Source organism: Lissotriton helveticus, chromosome 3_1, assembly GCF_964261635.1.
Source record: "Lissotriton helveticus chromosome 3_1, aLisHel1.1, whole genome shotgun sequence".
Lineage (NCBI taxonomy): Eukaryota > Metazoa > Chordata > Amphibia > Caudata > Salamandridae > Lissotriton > Lissotriton helveticus.
Window position 1 is genome coordinate 1,653,468,655 of NC_136061.1, and position 22,374 is coordinate 1,653,491,028.

At 46.0% G+C, this 22,374-nt stretch overlaps 1 protein-coding gene across 1 annotated transcript in view; it reads left to right on the forward strand.

Moving 5' to 3' along the window:
• LOC144823688 (protein mono-ADP-ribosyltransferase PARP14-like) overlaps positions 1-22,374 on the forward strand; it is a 924,605-nt gene that overhangs the window by 730,198 nt on the left and 172,033 nt on the right. The window contains exon 16 of the mRNA XM_078682423.1: positions 14,570-14,706. Within this exon, the coding sequence (XP_078538549.1) occupies positions 14,570-14,706 (137 nt within the window). The remainder of the gene's footprint in view (positions 1-14,569; positions 14,707-22,374) is intronic.

The window sequence follows — 22,374 nt, forward strand, 5'->3', positions numbered from 1 at the left end:
GAACCAGTTTCAGGCTAACAGCCCTCATCAGCCAGGCTACCTTGAATCCAGTGGCAAAGTGAGCAAGGGACCCATGTCTGGGCATACCCTGCCAACTTAGGGCGAACAAAGCAAACACAAGGAGATGATAGAAGAGCGCGGAAACTTATCAGACACTCACCCCCAGTCACAGATCTGGGTTGAATCCATCATCGTTCTTTAGCTCACTTCACCACTCCAGTTCAGACACAGCTATGTGTTCCCTGGACCGGAAACATGCATCCTGGGACCGGTTTCGGGCTAACAGCATCATCAGCCAGGCTAGTTTGAATCCAGTGCTCTCCATGCCACCGGAGTCAAGCTATCCTGGCTGATGAGGGGTGAAACCCCAAAACCGGTCCTAGGATGCTTGTTTCCGGTCCAGGGAGGCCTGGCCTGGCAGTTCGGGCTGGACTGTTCCCATTGGGTGCAGGGTCAAGACTGATTTGCAGATGGCCGGGTACCAACTGGAATGGCATGGGGAGCAAAAAAACAATGAATTTAGGCCCATATCTCTGTACTGGGATGTATGTATGACATGGCTCCACTTTCTGTCCATCAATTGTTGTTTTTGCATTTGTCACCCCGAGTGGGACAGGTATTCCCAGACGTGGGTCCTGTGCTCTCCATGCCACTGGGGAGCAAAATACGATGGATTTAGGCCCATATCTCTGTACTGGGGTGAATGTATGACATTGGTCTGCATTCTGTTCATCAAGTGTTGATTTTGCATCTTCTTGCGCATAGCACTGGTACGGCTGTGCCGGACAGATTGAAGTGGTCATGCAGGAAGTGGTACCATATTGGTTCTGGGTTGTTTTAGGAGGCCACATTTGGGAGATTTCTGCCCACTCCATTTACAGTCCGCCAATGTTAATGGAGTTGTTTGACCTGATTTCATACAGTAATTTTGACCAGAAGGAGTTGCATCTCTCCCTTTGATTATTCCTTTTCTCCACCTTTAGATTTCTTCTTGCCTCACTTAGTTTACATAATAATATTGGGTCCATTGGCAACCTTTTAAGGGTTCTCCACGGCAGGTTAATCCTCCTTTTCACCCTCTTTATCAGGTGATTTATTCCCCTTCCTTGTAGGAGGAGCTAGTTTTGTGTTTTGGATTATTTTTGTTGGCTAGGATGAGCAGAGCATGCTGACTTGCAAATTTTCCAGAAAACCTTCCCAACAAGACATTATGGGTGGATGCCAGTAGTTGTTTGCATTCTGAGGCCAGGGTTGAGAGGGTGTGTTTGAGATTAATTGTATGCACTTAGATCCTTTGATCTGCTGGGGAGTCATAATTATACAGACCAATATTGAAGGTTATCACTTGTGGTCGGTGGTCAATATCCTTTTTTTCTCTAAAGCTAAAGGAGGAGATGGTGTTCAGCAGGGGGAGACTGCAAGATGTAATCAATTAAAGATGCACCAGAACTTGATAATCATGAGATGCCAGGTCGTTCACCTGGGAGTATATGACCGTTTAAAGCCCAAAGGCCAAGGTGTTCAAAATTGCATTGTAAGGAGCGCCCTGCCCTCTTTTGTATTCTTTGTGCCACCTGGGGGATTTTGAGACGGAGTCATCCAGTGGCTAACTTGTGCCTCTGTAATCTCATTTTCAGGTAGTGCGCTCATTAGCCACATATTGAAGTTGCATGATATCATAAGGCCATTGCTGGACTTCTCCTACCTGAGGCCTATAGTGATGTTAATCAGCTGTTTAGAGACCTTTGTCCTTGATCTAGCGTTTGGGTGGATATAAACTTTTGCCAGTGTAATTCTCTTGGTTTGGCCGTTGGAAGTTTTGAGTGATAGTCCTACTACTTTTAGCCTTGCATCATCGCTGTCATGTTCCCAGGACTCAATTTCACTGTGATTTATATGTAAATAGCAAGACCACCCATTTAGACCAATTCACAGAACTTAGTTAAGACAAAATCCTAAACTTACTGCCATTTTGGTATTCACAGAAGGCACTTACTCATTTTGGTATTCACAGAAGGCACTTACTCATTGATGAGTAAGTGCCTTTGGTGAATACCAAAATGAGTAAGTGCCTTCGGTGAAAACCAAAATGTTAAATGGTAGTAAGTTTAAGAATTTGTTTTAAGTTAGTTCTGTGAATCGGACCCATACTCCGCCCGTTTTATCGTCATTTGATTGCTGGCATGAAGTAATTTGTGTAGTCTTCTAGATGGTGAGCCTTTTGTGACAAAATGTCTTGTAGTAAGATAGTTTTAGAAGACAGAGGTAATGTATGGTTTCCGGGTCTCCCAGCTTGATGTTCCAGGAGCATACCTGGAGTACCTGATCTGAAAACTCCCTTCTACGTCTGACCTAATGCAAACCATTCCCATTTTTCATATATCAAAAGCTGCTTTTATTATAAATCTACTTTCATTTTAAATGTATGCCGTTAATCACTATATATCCCTAGTCATTACCAAATATGCATTTATTCTAGGATTGCCATCAGAATGTATTAATGGCTGTCCATATTTCCGAAATGAGAAGTTGCCACCTCACTTAGCCATGAATAACTCCTTGATTAACAACCATTGTGGAGGAGATTGTTGGATCTGCTAAATGTTATACACCTTTTTCCTGTTACTCATCACGTTTTGGGTTTTAATTACAAGGGTATGCTCTAATTTCATTTTCAGACTGCCTGGAATAATTGCTGGAGCCGTGTTCTATTCCCTAGCTTCAATTGAGATGTCTCTCAAAATTTCTGGCCAGAAATCCAATGACAGAGTCTGGCATTGCAGATTCTGTTGCGCTTTTAAACAAGCCTCATTCTTACCTGCTCTCCCGCCTTGGTCCAGCGCGGCTGTGTGCCGATTGTTTGGAGGGTGTGGCAAAGCAGGGTGCAATTATCCACTCCTGGTTTTCAAAGAGGAGGGGGTGGAGTGGAGGAGGAGTTTCACCGAGCAACACCCTACTTAACTCTGTTGTGCCAGCAGGCGCGCCGAAGACGCGCCTAAGGCAAGCCCATCCGGGTCTAGGGGCCAGGACCCCTGGCTGTGGGTTACCCCATAACGATGTTAAATAAACAGCGAATGAGCTAAAGAGACTGATGCCACCCATTATGGAGGCATGTAAACACAACATACACGGATACAAGGAAGAACTCTCCTGCCGCAATTGCAGCAAGGACTTAACCTCAACAATAATGAATACTCAACAGAGAGGACTGTCCTTCCTCCTGCTGAACTGTAGATCCCTAACTAAACATAAACATGAAATTCACGATGTACTGGAGGAAAAAAACCAGACGCCATGTTTTTGACTGAAAGCTGGCTCAATATCCTAGATGCCTTATTGGAAGGCTACGGGATAGCAAAACAGGACCGGGTTGGGCAAAGGGGAGGGATTGCTTTACTCTATAAATCAACTGTAAAATGTGGCATTAAAGAATCAGACCTTGATAAATGTGAGGGGATCTATTTCATTCTTTCAATAGCAGGTAAGAATACCATAGCTGGTTTCCTGATTTACCGTCCTCCAGGGCCAGAAACACCACTCATAACCAGCTTAGGTGATGAAATCATACACACAGCCATACGTCACAGCAAACTCCTCGTTCTAGGGGACCTTAATATACACTTTGATGAAACTACTAGACCAGAGAAACAAACTGAGTGTAATTTTTTTTTGTAACTCTTTATTCATGACTGCAGCAAAGAAAATTCACTGTACTTCAATACTATATACACATTACAGTCAGTTTTTCCAGTTTACCCCGGCACATAAATACAGATGACAACTTCTGTCTATGTAGACGGTCACGTCTTATCTTTGAAAAGAGAAAGCTCCAGTCATTTGTCACACACATTCCAATCCTATTATAAACATAAATCCTGTAACATAGGTTATCAATATATACCTCATTATCCTCAGGAGAGAAAACGTAAAAAGAAAAGTAAAAAAAAAAACCCTCCCCAACTTTTCCCACCCCAGTCCCTCCCCGCTTCTGGTCGCTTTGGTAACTACCCGGGACATTCCTTCAGTTAGACCGTACTGGCTAATACTCTATACCGCAGTGGTGTAATTAACATGTGCTTCTCAGTGGGCATCGGGTTCCATCTCAAATTAGGCTCCACTACACTGAATGGTTATTGCGACCCTGCTTCCTGTGAAAGTGTTAAATCCAACCCTTTCAATTCTAACAACATGGCCTCCCATTCCAGCGCTATGGGATGTTTTCTCTGACCTCTCTCCTCCTCCCTCCTCATGGCAGCACCCTCCGCACGACCCCACCGCAACAGGTGTCCGACTGCCAGGTAATTAACCTACGAATCCCAGGGGATTTCCACCTCATCGTTAATGCCCTGCCTGCTAATAGGAGGGCTAGGTCTAGGAATTTCAATTTGGCTTTCAACGTTTTAGATCACCTGCAGAGTCCTACCAGGCAGTGCAGAGCCTCCACCGGCACCGGTAGGTGTGTAATTGTACATAGTGTCTGACAGATCTCCGCCCTGTAGCCCGCAGTCGTGGGCAGGACCACATCATGTGAAGGAATCCTGCATCATCCCCCTTACAGGGCGGGCAACTATGTGAAGAATCTGGGAACATGCGGTGTATTCGCTTTGGAGTTAGGTATGCCCTGTGGAGCACCATAGTCTGTATGAATTTAAATTTAACATTACGCGACACCGAATTGGAATGTTCTAGGATAGTCTGCCATGCCTTGTCTGTCAAGATCGAGTCAGTGTCCTGCTCCCAGGTGACCTTAAGGGTTGTAAGTGAGATTCCTGCATGTGCTCGCACTCCCGTATATAACCATCGTACTAGGTGGCCCCCCGTTCCCATATAATATAACAAATGAACCAATTCGTGTTGCATGGGTTTGAGCCGTCGCGGCGCCCAGGTATTTCTAATGTAATGTGTCACTGTAGCATGCAGTAAATAGAGTTAGGGGGAGCAACCGTGAGCTGTAAAAAGGAGTCATGGTCCAATAGGGCCTCATCCCCAAAAAAGGCGCCCACCTCTTCAATCCCATGCTCCGTCCAGTTATGCAGTGCCTGTCGTGTAAGTCTGCACTGCGGCGTCAGAATACCCAGCAAAGGGATATTCGCCGCATACGGGGTTGCTGTAGAAGTGTAAGACAAAGCATTCTTCCAGCATAATAGGGCCGTGCGCAACAGAGGGTGACAGTCTGGGGGAATCCGACTCTTCGGTAGCAACAAAGAGTGGAGTTCCCCACGTTCCAGTCAATCTATTGTAAAATCAATCTCATGGAGATTCCTACCTGCTATCCAATAAGAAAGCCATTGAAGTTGGCTGGCATAGTAAAATCCCCGAAAGTCCGGGACTAGTCTAGTTGGAGTTTGCGGAGACTAATGCGGCGCCGGTCCATACCCCAGATAAGACTAATCAATAGGGTATTTAATATGTTAAAAATAGGTTGCGAAAGCGTCACAGGCAGATTCACAAAGAAATATAACATACGAGGGAGCATAACCATTTTTGAGATTGCATTTCTGCCCATGACCGATAAGGGTAAGGAAGTCCAGAAACCCACACTACTGACAAACTGTGTGTAAACACCTCATGATCTTCAACCTTGCCCAAAAAGTTCACACAACTACACATCAAACAGGACACATTTTAGATCCTATTTTCACTAACATAACTGACATGGAAGTGGGAGCATCTTGGCCAATCCCATGGTCCGATCACCACATAATCCCGTTTCAGATCCCACACATAAACCCAAGAGTCAGCTTACCCAAAAAGTCTGTAACCCGTAGGAAGTGGGAGAAGTTTAATCCTGACTGGTTCAATCAGGTGCTATGAGCCGGAGCTGGACAAGGATACTAACCTAGCCAACAGACAAACTGAATCATGGATAACCAAAGCGCTGAATGAAATAGCGCCCTGGACGACCAAAAATACAAGAAGGGGGAGCATCTCAGCTCCATGGTTCACTGACACCTTAATGAAGGCCCAAAAAAACAAGCATTAGAAATGCAATCGGGCTCGGATTTATTTGAGTTTGAGCTAATGGCATTGTAAATGCCAATGTATTGTTGCTATGTGTTATGGAGTGTGTTCATGTGGTGTGTACTGCCAGTGATCTCATTGTGAGTGTGAGAATATTGCACCGTTACTGCCTGTGTTGTCCTTCTTGTGAGTGTGAGAAGCTTGCACCTCTGCTGCCTGTGGTCTCCTTGTGAGTGTAAGAAGCTTGAACTGCTGCTGCCTGTGATGTCCTTCTTGTGAGTGTAAGAAGCTTGCACTGCTGCTGCCTGTGATGTCGTTGTTGTGAGTGTGAGAAGCTTGCACAGCTGCTGCCTGTGAGTATGAGAAGATTGCATTGTGCATCTCTGTGCTGTGCCTGTTCTTTATAAGGGACTCTTGCTCTGTTGCTGCTGCTGCCTTGGCACAGTACCTGCTGTGAGTGTGTGAGGGAATATTGCACCGCTGCTGCTTGTGATATCCTTCTTGTGAGTGGGAGAAGCTTGCACCTCAGCTGCCTGTGGTATCCTTGTGAGTGTAACAAGCTTGCACAGCTGCTGCCTGTGATGTCCTTCGTGTAAGTGTGCTCTGTCATCGGTAGTTGAGAGTGGTAGTGGAGAGTGGAGAGTGTTAGTGGAAAGTGTTAGTGGAGAGTGGTAGTGCAGAGTGGAGATTGGTAGTGGAGATTGGTAGTGGAGATTGGTAGTGGAGATTGGTAGTGGAGAGTGGTAGTGGAGAGTGGTAGTGGAGAGTGGTAGTGGAGAGTGGTAATTGGTAGTGGAGAGTGGTAGTGGAGAGTGGTAGTGGAGAGTGTTAGTGGAGAGTGTTAGTGGAGAGTGGTAGTGGAGAGTGGTAGTGGAGAGTGGTAGTGGAGAGTGGTAGTGGAGAGTGGAGAGTGTTAGTGGAGAGTGTTAGTGGAGAGTGTTAGTGGAGAGTGTTAGTGGAGAGTGTTAGTGGAGAGTGTTAGTGGAGAGTGGTAGTGGAGAGTGTTAGTGGAGAGTGTTAGTGGAGAGTGGTAGTGGAGAGTGTTAGTGGAGAGTGGAGAGTGTTAGTGGAGAGTGTTAGTGGAGAGTGTTAGTGGAGAGTGTTAGTGGAGAGTGTTAGTGGAGAGTGTTAGTGGAGAGTGTTAGTGGAGAGTGTTAGTGGAGAGTGGTAGTGGAGAGTGGTAGTGGAGAGTGGTAGTGGAGAGTGGTAGTGGAGAGTGGTAGTGGAGAGTGGTAGTGGAGAGTGGTAGTTGAGAGTGTTATTGGAGAGTGTTAGTGGAGAGTGTTAGTGGAGAGAAGTTAGATCACAGAAGCTCTTTGTGCTCCACGTGCCGCCAAGCTCTGCAGAACAGGAGCTTAAAGCGAAAGAGAGAAACTGGTGTGCTATAGGGGAGAGGAAAAAAAGAAAAGCTTCAGACTTCAGTTGAAGGCTAAAAACGCGTAGACAGACAGGTCCAAAAAAATATTAACGTTTCTTAACAGGCAGACGAGAGGATGTGGCTTAACAGCTAGAGCGGCCGACCTCCAAGCTGGTACAACTATAACTGCAGGCAAATGCTATTTTTACAGCATAAACCCGAACACATTATCTCCAGGCATGTTCGTGGTATACAGAATAGAATGGTATGTCTTATTTATTAATTTTCCTTCCCAGAAGGTACCGAGAACGAGAGACGTAAGACTACAGGAGAGAACAGGAAAGATGCAAGCTTGTGTGGGAACAGGCACAGAAGGGAGAACTGACACTAGGTGACTAATGGGGATTAGGAGCAGGGTAAAGAGGAAGTGTTACACTACAAATCCCACGATGCACCGGAGAGCTGCAGCAGCACCCGGGTGGCACCAATGTCGGCCCGAGATGCCCACTGGCTGGATCCCGTAGTTTCCCGTTGAATTTCGGCAATCTTGGAAAGGAAAGAGGCCCGGCCCTTTGCCCAGAATCGGAAGGGTGCCCGATCTACGGGGAGCACGTGACATCAGAGCATGAGAAAGGGCACGCGAGAGATGTGCAGCGCGGAACCCCAGGCAGACAGCTGGAACTCATCTCTGGCAAGGCGGGGGTGACCACGGCAAGGAGCGCGAGCCCGCCCCTGGGTGCCAGGGAGGGGCGCGCGGTCTGGAAGGAGGCCACCGCCTCCCTTAGTTGTGCTTCCCAGCCTGGCATTCCCGCCTAGAATGCGGCATGATTATGAATCCAAAAGTTGTGAATAACATTTTAATAATATATTAAACATTCTGCACGGAAAAGTAAATTGTACTGGACATTCGGTAAACTTCGCATTAAGCATTAAGCATCTAAAGAGCCGAGCATCGAAATGTGAGAGGCGCTTCGATAAATCATCACGAGGGGGTCGTTGCCTCTAGTCTTGTTATACGCAGATGACATCACTCAGATTAAAATTAATGTTTACCCTCCATGCATGAAACTATTATGTTCGCCTAAAAATACCGCAGGAACGAATACAGAGAAAGAGCAATTCTTGGGCGTTATAAATATATAATATAGCCAATCAGCCGGAGAGCAGCGATGCGCCGCAGTTTTCTTTCCGCTTTCTTCTGGACATCAGCTGCAGCGTAATTCTGCACACAACCCGCGGCAAGTAAAAGACACACAAACGGAGGAAGCAGGGTTTAAACTTCGACAAAGATAGAGAGCTCTGAGAGCGGCAGAAGCTGCAACGGTGTGCACAAACCAGCAAATGACAAGTCCTGATTAAATGACGACTCTGCTTCGTACCCCGTATTTCCAGTGCCCAAATGTAAACAAGCCCCGGAGACCACCGCAATGATCGGCATGTCTGGACCTCAGTGACATACGAAAGAAATTAAAGCGGCGCCATTACCGTATCCCCATTTAGTCATACAACGCAACGTAGTCATAACATGCAAGAACAAGGAAGCTGCGCGCTGAGCGCTGCAGAATTGTGAACGCGCCCGGCCATCTGGATTCACTAACGGAGGCACCCTGACAGCTCCTAATTATAATTTATGTACTTCTTTGCGCGAGCACGAACGAAATATGCCCAAAATGGCGGAACAAAACTACATTTACCCTATCACTTCAAGCCTATTAAAACGAAAACACAAGGAAGACGAATCACTGGCCAGATGACAGAAAACGCTAAGGAATGTGTGGAATTCCTCTCGCCAAGGCCCTAGGAGATACTTCTTTTTTTTCCTTCTTTAACATTAGTTCTCTAACTCCTCCCACTTTCAGTGGGGAGGAGTCCGAGCCCTAAAAACCAGTAGGAACGCAGGTGGCGTAAGAACTACTGCGCAAACATTAAAGGAGAATATAAACAACAACAAAAAACATACTACGCTCTGATAAAGAAAACTCTTTGTGAGTTCTACACTGGGAAAATTGTAATGGCCAAAAACTCCTCAAAAGAGATGTTTGCCATATTAAAATCCCTACAATCAGCAGATGGAGTAACAGAGCCCCCCTCCACATCAGAGGAATCCTGCAATAGAATTGCCTTCTTCTTTGCAGAGAAAGTGACAAAAATCTATGACATTTCCCTAAAGAAGTACACTAGGCCACTAGCTCCTAAGACACTGCATCCACAGTAGTCAAAGTTGCAACCCTAGAGGAATTTATAATACCATAGTCAGATGTAATAAGGAAACTAGCAAACGGAATCAAATCAGGTTCACCTAGGGACCCAACCCTGTCCAGAAATCCTATTACAAGGGGCAAAATCTATTGTACCTTTGATATCAGAACTTATCTCCTGCTCCTTCCAATTGGGAGACGTTCCCTATGAATGGAAGCAAGCTATGGTCCGCCCATTAAGGAAAAAAACACAAATAGATTAATGGGTACTAGATAATCTACGTCCCATCTCGCTCCTACCTTTCTTTGCTAAAATCGCAGAAAAAATAGTTAACACTCAGCTCACAAAACACAGCGATAGTAATGACCTACTGCACTGCTCACAGTCGGGTTTCCGTGCCGCACACTCCACTGAAACCGCCTTGCTCATGGCCACAGAAACTCTAAGACAACGGGCGGACGAAGGACACACAGCTGCACTGATCCTGTTAGACCTCAGTGCAGCATTTGATACAGTCCCCCATGGCCGCCTCCTACAGAGATTAGAATCTTGTGGTGTCAGGGGTATGGCTCTGAGCTGGATGAAATCCTTTCTGGCAGAAAGGAGTTTCCATGTTACACAAGACACATTCACTTCGATAAGGTCTTCCCTATTACAAGGAGTTCCCAGGGGTCAATACTGAGCCCCACATTGTTCAACCTATATATGGGACCCCTTGCTAATATAGTGGAAGGCCACAAAGTGTCCATTGTATCTTACACTGATGATACTCAGCTCATCGTCACACTATCACAAAACCCAGAACATAATGCACATCAATTTTCCCAATGTATGGAGCAAGTAACAGAATGGATGTCAGACCACTGCTTGAAACTTAATGGCAGTAAGACAGAAGTGATGGTAATGGGAACAGCACCTTCTATCTGGACATCAGCTTGGTGGCCAGAAGCACTTGGCCAGCTCCCAACACCTAAAACCGAAGTCAAGAACCTTGGAGTATGGCTTGACCCCAACCTGACATATGAAAATCAAATCCGAAAAATAACAGGCAAATGTTTCGGAACGCTGAAAACCCAAGGGAAAGTCATTGACCTACTACTGTTTCAAGCCAGAAAAAGTATAATACATGCCTAGTGCTGAATCTACCTAGAAGATCGTCCAACACAAATGCCCTGGCCAAATTGCATTGATTGCCTGTGGGCAAGAGGATCCTGTTCAAGGCAATGTGCTTCTGCCGTCATATCTTAGCAAATAAAGGCCCAAGTTATCTACAAGACATGATTACACCTTGTACCCCCAATAGAAGCCTAAGATCTGAAGGAAAGTCATTGGTAATAATACCCAAATTTAGGAAGGCCAGGCTAGGTGGCTGCTCTTTCAAATACCTCGCAGCAAAAAATTGGAATTCATTACCAATGGATTTGAGGAAAGAGCCATGTGAAGCTGCCTTTTGGAAAAGGTTGAAAACTTGTTTTTTCTGCCACCTATAAACCAGAATAGACATTGAAACATGACAGCTAGGGCTCTCCTACCTATCTTCTGTCATTTCAGAGTTTCTGTTCAGAGCGGGGACACAGCGTTGGTGTAACCAGGCGCTATACAAATGCTGATGATGAATGATGTGGCAGTAACCAGAAACACGGAGATCCTTAAGGAGGGTCCCTGGGATCTCTGTTGCCTGAGCAAGACATCAAGAGTTGTGAAGAAAAAAGTTGTGACAATGCCATTTTATTTCTAATGGCAGTGAAGTCACTATTGTTTAAGGATTTCCGTCAATGAAAATTATTGATTATGAACTTCGTAACAAGCATCTCAGATCATGGTCAAATTCTAAGGCAGTCTGAAGGGCCACTATTCACCCCTGACGATCCATCTCAAATCTGGAATGAATTTGAAATGCTTATAAGGATAAGACTGTTGGGTCTAAAATTAAGTCAGGCTCCCCCACGGATCAGGTCTCCCCCAAACTGTTCGCCACACTGGCCCCTGCCCTGGTAGAATGTCTAACCAGTCTCCTAAATAAATCTCTTTTAGAGGCAGATTTTCCCACTATATGGAAGGCAGCCAGAATCAGGCCAATACTGAAGAAACCCGGAGCAGACCCTAACATTTTGCTAAATTATCGACCGATCTCTCTGTTGCCGTACTTTGGAAATATATTGGAATCCTTTGTCAACAGACAGTTGGTGAGCCATCTTGAGAACAAGTGGCTGCTAGATCCCTCCCAGTCAGGCTTTCGTGCTGCTCATAGCACCGAGACAGCACTGGTCGAGGTCGCAGATAATATCAGGCTGGCCCTGGATAAACATCAATCAACAATCCTAGTCCTCCTTGACTTGTCTGCGGCCTTCGACACCATCTCCCACCGCATTCTTATTCAACGGCTGTGGGAGATTGGAGTCAGAGGGAAGGTTCTGGAATGGTTTTCCAGCTATCTATCCAACCGCACAACTACCGTCCAAGTCGGCCGGAACACAGCAGTCACTCGGCCTGTTGATATGGGTGTTCCGCCGGGCTCCACTTTGAGCCCTACACTCTTTAATGTTTATATGACACCCTTGGCCAAAGTGATTAGGGCGTTCGGCTTTGAGGTCCTATCCTACGCCGACAATACCCAGATTCTGGTTACTCTAGGCCCCGACCTCGATGAGACAAAGTTCCGATTTAAAAACTGTATGGTCGAGGTTCAGAACTGGATGGGTATCAATCATCTGCAGCTTAATGGCAATAAAACAGAGATCATGATGTTTGGCAAGGCTGCGAATCACTGGGCGCAGGACTGGTGGCCAGCTCAGCTTGGTGACTGTCCGACCCCCAAGGAATCAGTGCGGAACCTGGGATTCCACATGGATAATAAGTTATCCATGAAGACCCAAACCAACCACATTGTTTGTACCTGTTTTGGACTTATGCGCAGCCTGCGCAAAGTCTTCAAGTGGATTCCAGCAGAGGCGCGGAAACCCTTAGTGCAGGGTCTAATTTTAAATAGGTTAGACTATGGGAATTCGCTCCTACTAGCGATAAATGAGCACCATCTGAAGAGATTACAGGTTCTTCAGAACACTGCAGCGCGACTGGTCTTAGACCTTCCCCGAAGGCTTCATTGGCTACCCTGTGAAGAAGCGAATTATGTTTAAAACATTATGTCTCGTTCACAAACATATGTATGGGAACGGCCCTAAATATTGGTCCCACAAACTTACTTGGTATGTTCCCAGAAGGCAACTGAGATCTAGCACCGAATCATTGCTTGCCCCGCTAAGAATACAAACCGCCAGAAATGGGGGTCGTGCTTTTTCCTTTCTTGCCCCTTCCCTCTGGAATAAGATGCCCCTGAACCTGCACATGACCTCAGAACACACCTGCTTTCGCAAGAGGCTGAAGACCTGGCTGTTTGGAAACTAGCTGTCCTCATCCTGTCATGAGACTTTTTGGATGTGATATGTGTGCGTTCCAAATGCCTTGACTTGACTTGACATGAGGAAGATAGTATATAATATTTTAAAAAATGGCTGGTTTACTGGCAAAAGTTTTGCATTCTACCAAAAGTCCCTAAGAGGCATCAGACAGACAATGAGAACAAGGTTTGAGTTGTCTATGTCACTTGGACCCACAAGGTGGAAAACTCTGTTACTGGCAACACCCATGCACACTTTCATGTTGTGTCACCAAATAACAATACGCTCTCAATGCTTAAATAAGCAGTACAGGTGTAGAGGAGTCACAGAAGAGCCGTACACAACATGTCACCCCCCTTAAAAGTACCTGGAACCATGGCCCTCACCGATCTCAGGCAAAACCTTCACTTAGGCTCCCCATCCCAAAAAATACTCGCATCCTGCAACTCTACAAGATTCTCCCCTTCTTAATCCCCCGCAAAAAAAGCAAGTAACTTGTGAGTTGACAACCATCCTGCTTACCTTTAGCTGAAATCTCTTGCACCCTCTGACAATATAAAATAATTACCTGGCTGCATGCCACCCTGCCAAACCAACCTTACTACCTTACTGAAGCTATCGGGTTCGCACTATATAAAACTTTGTAAAAAAAAAATATATATATATGCCCTCTACCCGGAGAGGGAGAACCGGTGCATCATTGAGTGTGGCTCTGTGAGACTCGCTTGTCTGCGCAGCATGCTTATCCATGTCAGCCCGGTTCAGTGCAGCTTACAGAATAGATAGTGAGAGGTGGCCCAAGAGCACAAGCCAACCCCTCGTCCACCCACCCCCCCGACCCCCTCCTACCCCCCCAAATCTACAGAGTCATGTGAGGGTGGTGGGTCACTATTCCTCAGAGCGATAACTTCATAGCCCAGGTATTGCTACTCTGACAGAACAATGCTTAACCAAGTTTCAAGCTTGTGTGTACCCTAACAAACTTAAGTGTTATGCTAACATATACAATACGGTGCATCAAATGACATTCATAAACCATAATCGATAGTCCAAAGGCAAATAATCTTTCCATTTTTGTCAGAATCTTCTTTTATTTTGAGCTTCTCAATTGGAACGGTCCTTTGAGCATGCAACATTCAAACAGCCAACGGGTTTCGTCCAAACAATGAACTTTTTTAGGGCAACATATGACCAGAAACGATGTCACAACCGATAATGTTGTAGGGAGTAACAGGACTTCCTCATTCACTCTCTTAAAGGTAAGTCTCCAGACTATTAAAATCCACAGCAACCAACAGCCCTTAAGCCATTTCACCGGTCCATTAATTCAGGACATGTAGAGCTGAGACCCATCCAGACAAATTTTGAACGCTGGGGATCCAAATAGAGCGTAGGGGGATAACAGTTAGACCCCATGCAAAAATACCAGGGTGGGACATCTCGGAATTCCGAGACGACGGTCAGGTATTCCACCTCTTGAGGCTATGGTAATCTATGTATGTTGTCCCTGTCCAAAAGCGTTGTGATGGAGAGGATATTTCTGTTTGACAAATATGAACTTCACTTGAATTTACTAAGGTTTTATGAGTAAAAATAAGAATTGTTTTAGCATATGTTTTTCAGCTTTGTTGGTCTTTTTTTTTTTTTTACCTAGGAGAGAATGATATCCCTGTACATTGGGAATCGGTGAGTGCCAACAGTCTAAATCTGGTACCATTATTACCACAAACAAATGAATATAAGGATGTAGAAGCCCTGTTTAAGAAGACTTGTACTCACACTATACAAAAGGTAAAGTATCATGATACTAATATGCTGTCAGTCAAGGAGACGTTGTTTGCTGTTTTGCCTTTTTTGTATTCTGAAGTGTCTAAATTTCAGGTTAACTATTTGGATAGCAAGGTATTTATATTGCTAGTGGGTTTTTTTTCTTTTCATTTACCTCGTGTTGCCAAGAATTGTCTTTGTTCAATATTTTACTAATGTTCACAAATGTAAATCTTTAACTGCTGAGGATGTACTGCCATTATGTGTTATTCATCCTTCAACTTCACTATGACGTTACATTTAAATGGAGCAGGACATTTGACGCAGTCTGGGCAAGTATAATACTGTCCAAAGGCAGGTGTTTCCAGTGATTTCCTGAATCTAAAAAACTTGTCAGTTGATGATGTGGATGTATGTATCAGTTTTTTAGTGAAGAGTCTTTTGTAAGGCTTGTCCATTAGTGATCTATCCACTAAAACCTTAACATGGTGTTGAGTGTACCGTCTGCATTAACTGAACAACCATAACTTTATAAATAAATAGACATCTGTTTAGCTTTTTTGGCACCATCGTTCGGCGGTTGGTGCCACATGGCGCATGTATAGTTCATATCTAGAGAGTGCTTCACGCATAGTGTCTTAAATGTGTTCCTTTGTTTGGTCGGGAGGCAGTGGAATGACTTCACTGCAGTAGAAAGTCTATGTACTTCAGGCCTACGATGGTTATTAATTTTCACTTTTATACTCTACGGTGATTAGACTTTGTCTTTGCATGCAGGCCTCATAGATAATGGTGCAGTAGTGGATTCTGAATCTGCTTGCAGATGGGTGCCAATTTGAGAAAAGAGGAGAGGCAGCATTCTGAATAGGTCTTCAGGACTACACAGGGACCAGCCCTGTGTACGCCACTCCAAAACAGGGGGGGTTTAATGGCCCCACAGTATAGTAGCATTTTATATACATCAGATTATAATCCATGCTTGACTGCGCCTCTGTCCATGCTTATGAAGTGAGAAAGCCAAATGGCGTGAAGTTAAAAACAGTTTGTACCTGAGCATACCCTTCCACGCTTGTGGTGGCCAAAACGATTCAGAAAAGGGGGTGGTGATGGACAGAGCATCCGAATTAAGCAGAACACTCATACCCAGTCAAAAGATCAGGGCTTGATCCATCACCGTTTTTTAGCTCACTGCACCATCCCAGTTCAGAACCTGGCTACATGCAAATTAGTCTGTCCCTGGCCCAGTGCATCATGGGAACAGGGCAGACCAAACTACCAAGCCAATTCTTTACTGGAAAGGAAACAAGCTTCCGGGGACCGGTTTCTGGCATTACAGCCGTCTTCGGCCCGGCTTGCTTGAATCCTGATGGTGCAGTGAGCAAGGGACTCACATCTGAGCATACCCTTCCACGCTTGTGGTGGCCAAAACGATTCAGAAAAGGGGGTGGTGATGGACAGAGCATCTGAATTAAGCAGAACACTCATACCCAGTCAAAAGATCAGGGCTTGATCCATCACCGTTTTTTAGCTCACTGCACCATCCCAGTTCAGAACCTGGCTACATGCAAATTAGTCTGTCCCTGGCCCAGTGCATCATGGGAACAGGGCAGACCAAACTACCAAGCCAATTCTTCACCAGAAAGGAGACAAGCTACCGGGGACTGGTTTCTGGCATTTCAGCCTCGTAGGCCCGGCTTGCTTGAATCCTGATGGTGCAATGAGCAAGGGACTCACATCTGAGTATACCCTTCCACGCTTATGGTGGACAAAATGATTCAGAAAAGGGGGTGGTGATGAACAGAGTGCCTGAATTAAGCAGACCACTCTTACCCAGTCCAAAGATCAGGGCTTGATCCATCACCGTTTTTTAGCTCACTGCACCATCCCAGCTCAGAACTTGGCTATATGCAAATTAGTCTGTTCCTGTCCCAGTGCATGATGGGAACAGGGCAAACCAAACTACCAAGCCAATTCTTATACTGGGAAGGAAACAAGCTTCCGGGGACCGGTTTCTGCCATTTCAGGCGTCGTCGGCCCGGCTTGCTTGAATCCTGATGGTGCAATGAGCAAGGGACTCACATCTGAGTATACCCTTCCACGCTTATGGTGGACTAAATGATTCAGAAAAGGGGGTGGTGATGAACAGAGTGCCTGAATTAAGCAGACCAGGTTCTGAGCTGGGATGGGGCAGTGAGCTAAATAACGGTGATGGATCAAGCCCTGATCTTTGGTCTGGGTAAGAGTGGTCTGCTTAATTCAGACACTCTGTTCATCACCACCCCCTTTTCTGAATCATTTTGTCCACCATAAGCGTGGAAGGGTATACTCAGACATGAGTCCCTTGCTCACTGCTCCATCAGGATTCAAGCAAGCCGGGCCGACGACGCCTGGAATGGCAGAAACCGGTCCCCGGAAGCTTGTCTCCTTTCTGGTGAAGAATTGGCTTGGTAGTTTGGTCTGCCCTGTTCCCATGATGCACTGGGCCAGGGACAGACTAATTTGCATATAGCCAGGTTCTGAGCTGGGATGGGGCAGTGAGCTAAATAACGGTGATGGATCAAGCCCTGATCTTTGGACTGGGTAAGAGTGGTCTGCTTAATTCAGACAGTCTGTTCATCACCACCCCCTTTTCTGAATCATTTTGTCCACCATAAGCGTGGAAGGGTATACTCAGACATGAGTCCCTTGCTCACTGCTCCATCAGGATTCAAGCAAGCCGGGCCGACGACGCCTGGAATGGCAGAAACCGGTCCCCGGAAGCTTGTCTCCTTTCTGGTGAAGAATTGGCTTGGTAGTTTGGTCTGCCCTGTTCCCATGATGCACTGGGCCAGGGACAGACTAATTTGCATATAGCCAGGTTCTGAGCTGGGATGGGGCAGTGAGCTAAATAACGGTGATGGATCAAGCCCTGATCTTTGGACTGGGTAAGAGTGGCCTGCTTAATTCAGACACTCTGTTCATCACCACCCCCTTTTCTGAATCATTTTGTCCACCATAAGCGTGGAAGGGTATACTCAGACATGAGTCCCTTGCTCACTGCTCCATCAGGATTCAAGCAAGCCGGGCCGACGACGCCTGGAATGGCAGAAACCGGTCCCCGGAAGCTTGTCTCCTTTCTGGTGAAGAATTGGCTTGGTAGTTTGGTCTGCCCTGTTCCCATGATGCACTGGGCCAGGGACAGACTAATTTGCATATAGCCAGGTTCTGAGCTGGGATGGGGCAGTGAGCTAAATAACGGTGATGGATCAAGCCCTGATCTTTGGTCTGGGTAAGAGTGGTCTGCTTAATTCAGACACTCTGTTCATCACCACCCCCTTTTCTGAATCATTTTGTCCACCATAAGCGTGGGAGGGTATACTCAGACATGAGTCCCTTGCTCACTGCTCCATCAGGATTCAAGCAAGCCGGGCCGACGACGCCTGGAATGGCAGAAACCGGTCCCCGGAAGCTTGTCTCCTTTCTGGTGAAGAATTGGCTTGGTAGTTTGGTCTGCCCTGTTCCCATGATGCACTGGGCCAGGGACAGACTAATTTGCATATAGCCAGGTTCTGAGCTGGGATGGGGCAGTGAGCTAAATAACGGTGATGGATCAAGCCCTGATCTTTGGACTGGGTAAGAGTGGTCTGCTTAATTCAGACACTCTGTTCATCACCACCCCCTTTTCTGAATCATTAACTTTAACTTTAGCTATCATTAGATTCTTTACAGAAGACAATCAAAGATGGGGCTCGGGCACCGTAGTAGCTCTAGATTGGTAGACCAAAGTACCACATAACCGCATGCGAAGTGCAGGCGCCGCTCCCCACATGGCGAAGGCCCTTTGCATGTTCTCTGTTTTCCTCATTTCAATGTTATGTTGTGTTTTTCTCATTTCAATGTTATGTTGTGGTCTGGTATGGGTCTGAGACCAGACCGTGTATTGGAAATGTTGAGGGGTGGGGTGGTCACTTTTTTAATGTAACTACAGATACATCTGTCCTATTGCGAATCATGTCAGCACCCATGTGGATTCACTGCTCGCAACGATGCATGAGTTGGATAAATATACCATAATCACTTCGAATGTGCGAGGTATGGGCACAATACACAAAAGGCAAAGGATACATGCGCATTTGTTACGCCGTGAAGCGCAGATAGTCTATTTACAGGGATCACATATGGTGGAAAGTGAGGTGGTGAAACTTAGGAAAAAATGGAGAGGTCAAATTTTCTCTACCTCTTACTCAAACTATGCACGGGCTCCACAATTTGGGTACGCCATGGGGTCCCATTTGTAGCACACAAACAGAAGATTGATAAATGGGGCAGATATGTATTTGTGAGGGGGGCCTTAGATGGGCAATTGGTGGTGTTGGGATCAATTTATGCCCCAAACTTTGATCAAGATAAATACTGGGACACGATCAGCGGAGCACTAGCGGGATGGGATACATGTCCGTGGATACTAGGGGGGATTGTAATACGGTTATGGATGTGTCCTTGGACAGATCACATCCGCTGCTATGCGGTGCAGGGGTGTTTAAACAGACTGAGGAGCTGATAAGATGGGCCGCGGGGTGGCGACTGTGATGTATGGAGGATGCGTCATCCCGGACACCGGGAATACTCATTTTACTCGGCAGTACATGACCTGCATACTAGAATAAACAGGATTCTCTGTTCTGATGGCATAGCAATGCTGGTACTCCGCTCTACATATCTACCCAAGACTTTCTCAGATCACAACCCACAAGAGATAAGTATTACATGGGGTAAGATACCTACACCCGTCCCTACATGGCGGCTATGGCCACAATTATTGGAAGACCCTGTGCTGCGTAATGATCTTTCACATACTATAGATTGCTATTTTACAGAAAACAGTCACATGGCAACGAGTAGACTGATTGAGTGGGACGCCTTTAAGGTGGTAATCCAGGGCAAGGCGATCAGTGTGACGGTTGGTCGCAAGACAGGAACTCCATAGGTCCCTAGTGGACACTGAAAATAAAATGGGCAGACTGGAACAAATGGCCACGACTGACGACAATCACAAAGGTTCACTCCAAGAGGCGAGAATTAAAATGCTGAACTCTTAGAATCCCTTAGAGTTATAGATTACCAGGAGTATACCAGACGAACACATGTAGAGGCGGACAAAGCAGGAACTCTGCTAGCGAGATTACTCAGGGACACCCCTCCCACAATAGTGATAAATGAAATCAGGAAAGAGGATGGAACAAGGGCCACCACACAGGGCAAGATTAATTAGGCATTCAGAACATACTACGCTTCATTATATAGTGCGCCCGTAAGCGTACCCAATGAGCAAACGGAAGCCTTCCTGTCTGCCTTAACATTCCCAGTATTAGCGCCTTCGGCTCAAAAAGACCTAGCAGGGCCGTAACAACACAAGAAATCAGAACCGCTATGAAGGGGCTCCCCTGTAATAAGACTCCTGGTATGGATGGGCTTCCCATCGAATTCTATGCTACGTATGCGGAATCGTAGTACCCAGATTAACGGACCTGTATAATGCGAACTGGTAGGAGGGTTCACTGCCTCTCACCACTGCACAAGCAATGGTAATATCATTGCCAAAGCCTGGAAGAGACCACACGGATATGGCCAATTACCGCCCGTTATCACTGCTACCCACCGAGTACAAAATACTGAGTAAGGTACTGGCTATTGCCGTTTCTGTCGCACTTGGTACATATAGACCAGACTGGGTTCCTGCCTGCGCGTAGTACTTCTCTAAACATTCGGAAATTACATTATTTAATGATGGAAGCACCAAAGCGGTTCCCCCACACGGGTTGTATTTCTTTAGACCTCAGACAAGCGTTTGACTCGATCAACTGGGAGTATATGTTTCAGACTCTACCTCACTTTAGGATACCAGAGGGATACATGACATGGCTGCGGCTGCTATACAAAGCCCCGACAGCTCGTATGAGAACGGGTGGGCACATATCGGGTAACTATATGATACATAGAGGGACACGACAGGGCTGCCCGCTATCGCCCCTGATCTTTATTCTGGCACTGGAACCCCTGGCAATAGCAATGAGATAGAACTTCCTGGGTTTGGGAATACCGATAGGACGTACAACCCATCTCTTCTCGGCCTATGCAGACGATATTATTGTATACCTGCGTGATCTTAGTCAGCCCTTGAAGCCAATTTATGATCTGTACAGACGATTTGAAATTTTGTCCGGCCTTGCTGTAAATATCACGAAATCGCATGCCTTTTTCTTTGCGGATCACGCAGATGACACGAACATAGAGTTCGGGGATACCTCTCTACAAATAGCACCAACTACGTTTCGATACTTGGGTATTCAAATCTACAGAGCGCATGCAGATATGCTAGAGGGTAACCTTGATAAAACAATACGATCTTTACGGTCTAGTGTAGCCTTTTGGAACTCGTTGCTACTATCTGTTATGGGGAGAGCCGCAATAGCGAAAATGGTGGTCCTGCCACGCCGGATATATTATTTCTCGAACCTGCCGTTAATAGTACCATTATCCACCTTCAAAACACTGAATACCCTACTCATAGATCTTATTTGGGTTACGGGCCGTAGACGTACAAGTTTGAAGAGGCTCCAAGTGAGCACTCTTATGGGGGGGCTGGGAGTCCCAGACTTCCGTGCGTATTACTATGCATGCCAGTTACAATGGTCATCATACTGGAAGGCAGGTCGCAACCTCCAAGAAATAGGGTACACCGACACAGACATTAGTAATGCCCTGGACTGAGGCCGGTATCACCACGGTAGCGGACCTCTTCGGACACGAGGAACTACTAGACCATGACACTTTTGTAAATGAGACGGGTGCCCCAGCACACCTATATTTAACGCACGCTGCATTGGTGCAATATATTAAAAAGCACTGGGCACCACGAAGACGAGAACACGAACACAACGAATTGGTTAAGATGGTACACTATATGGGCAGGGGGAGACATTTGGTCTGCTGGTTATATAACTGGATCAGTGCACATACTCGGGTTTCCCTGGACACCTTGAAGACCATTTGGATAGGGGAGATAGGTAGAGACTTGACGGATAAGGAATAGGTGATGATATTGGAGCATCCCAGGACGGTGTCCAGGAATTCGAGATTTAAGTTCATCCAAACTATATTACACCAGGCCTATTTGACTCCAGGTAGACTGGATAAAATGTTCCCGCAGACACGACACTCCTGCCCTAGATGTAAGACGAGGCGGCGGGCTTACTATACATGCTTTGGACATGCCCCCAAATAATAGGATATTGGACTACGGTTAGGGAACTTACTGGAGAGGCAGCGCATCACGCGATACAAGACACAGTGGAAGAATGTCTGTTAGGCCTGCACAAACATAGGTCCAAGCACAAGGTGCAATACAGATTCATAGATCTGACCATAATACTATCAGGAATGTTACTATGCGCTGGAAGTCATGTAAACCTCCAGAGGTGTCCAGTTGGCACGCGGAAATGTTGAGATGGGGCAGTGCAGGGGGTGCAGCGTTACGCAGAGAAGAGGCAAGGGGACTGCGTAAGACGCAAATAGCAATGGATTGGAAAGTTATGCTAGGAGAGCTCAAATCTGCGGATGTTAATGTAAATGTTTAAATATGCCGTGTGTGAATTAATGAAAAATATCGCTGAGGCCTCGTCATCCGATGTAAAGTAGCGGTACATTATGCTA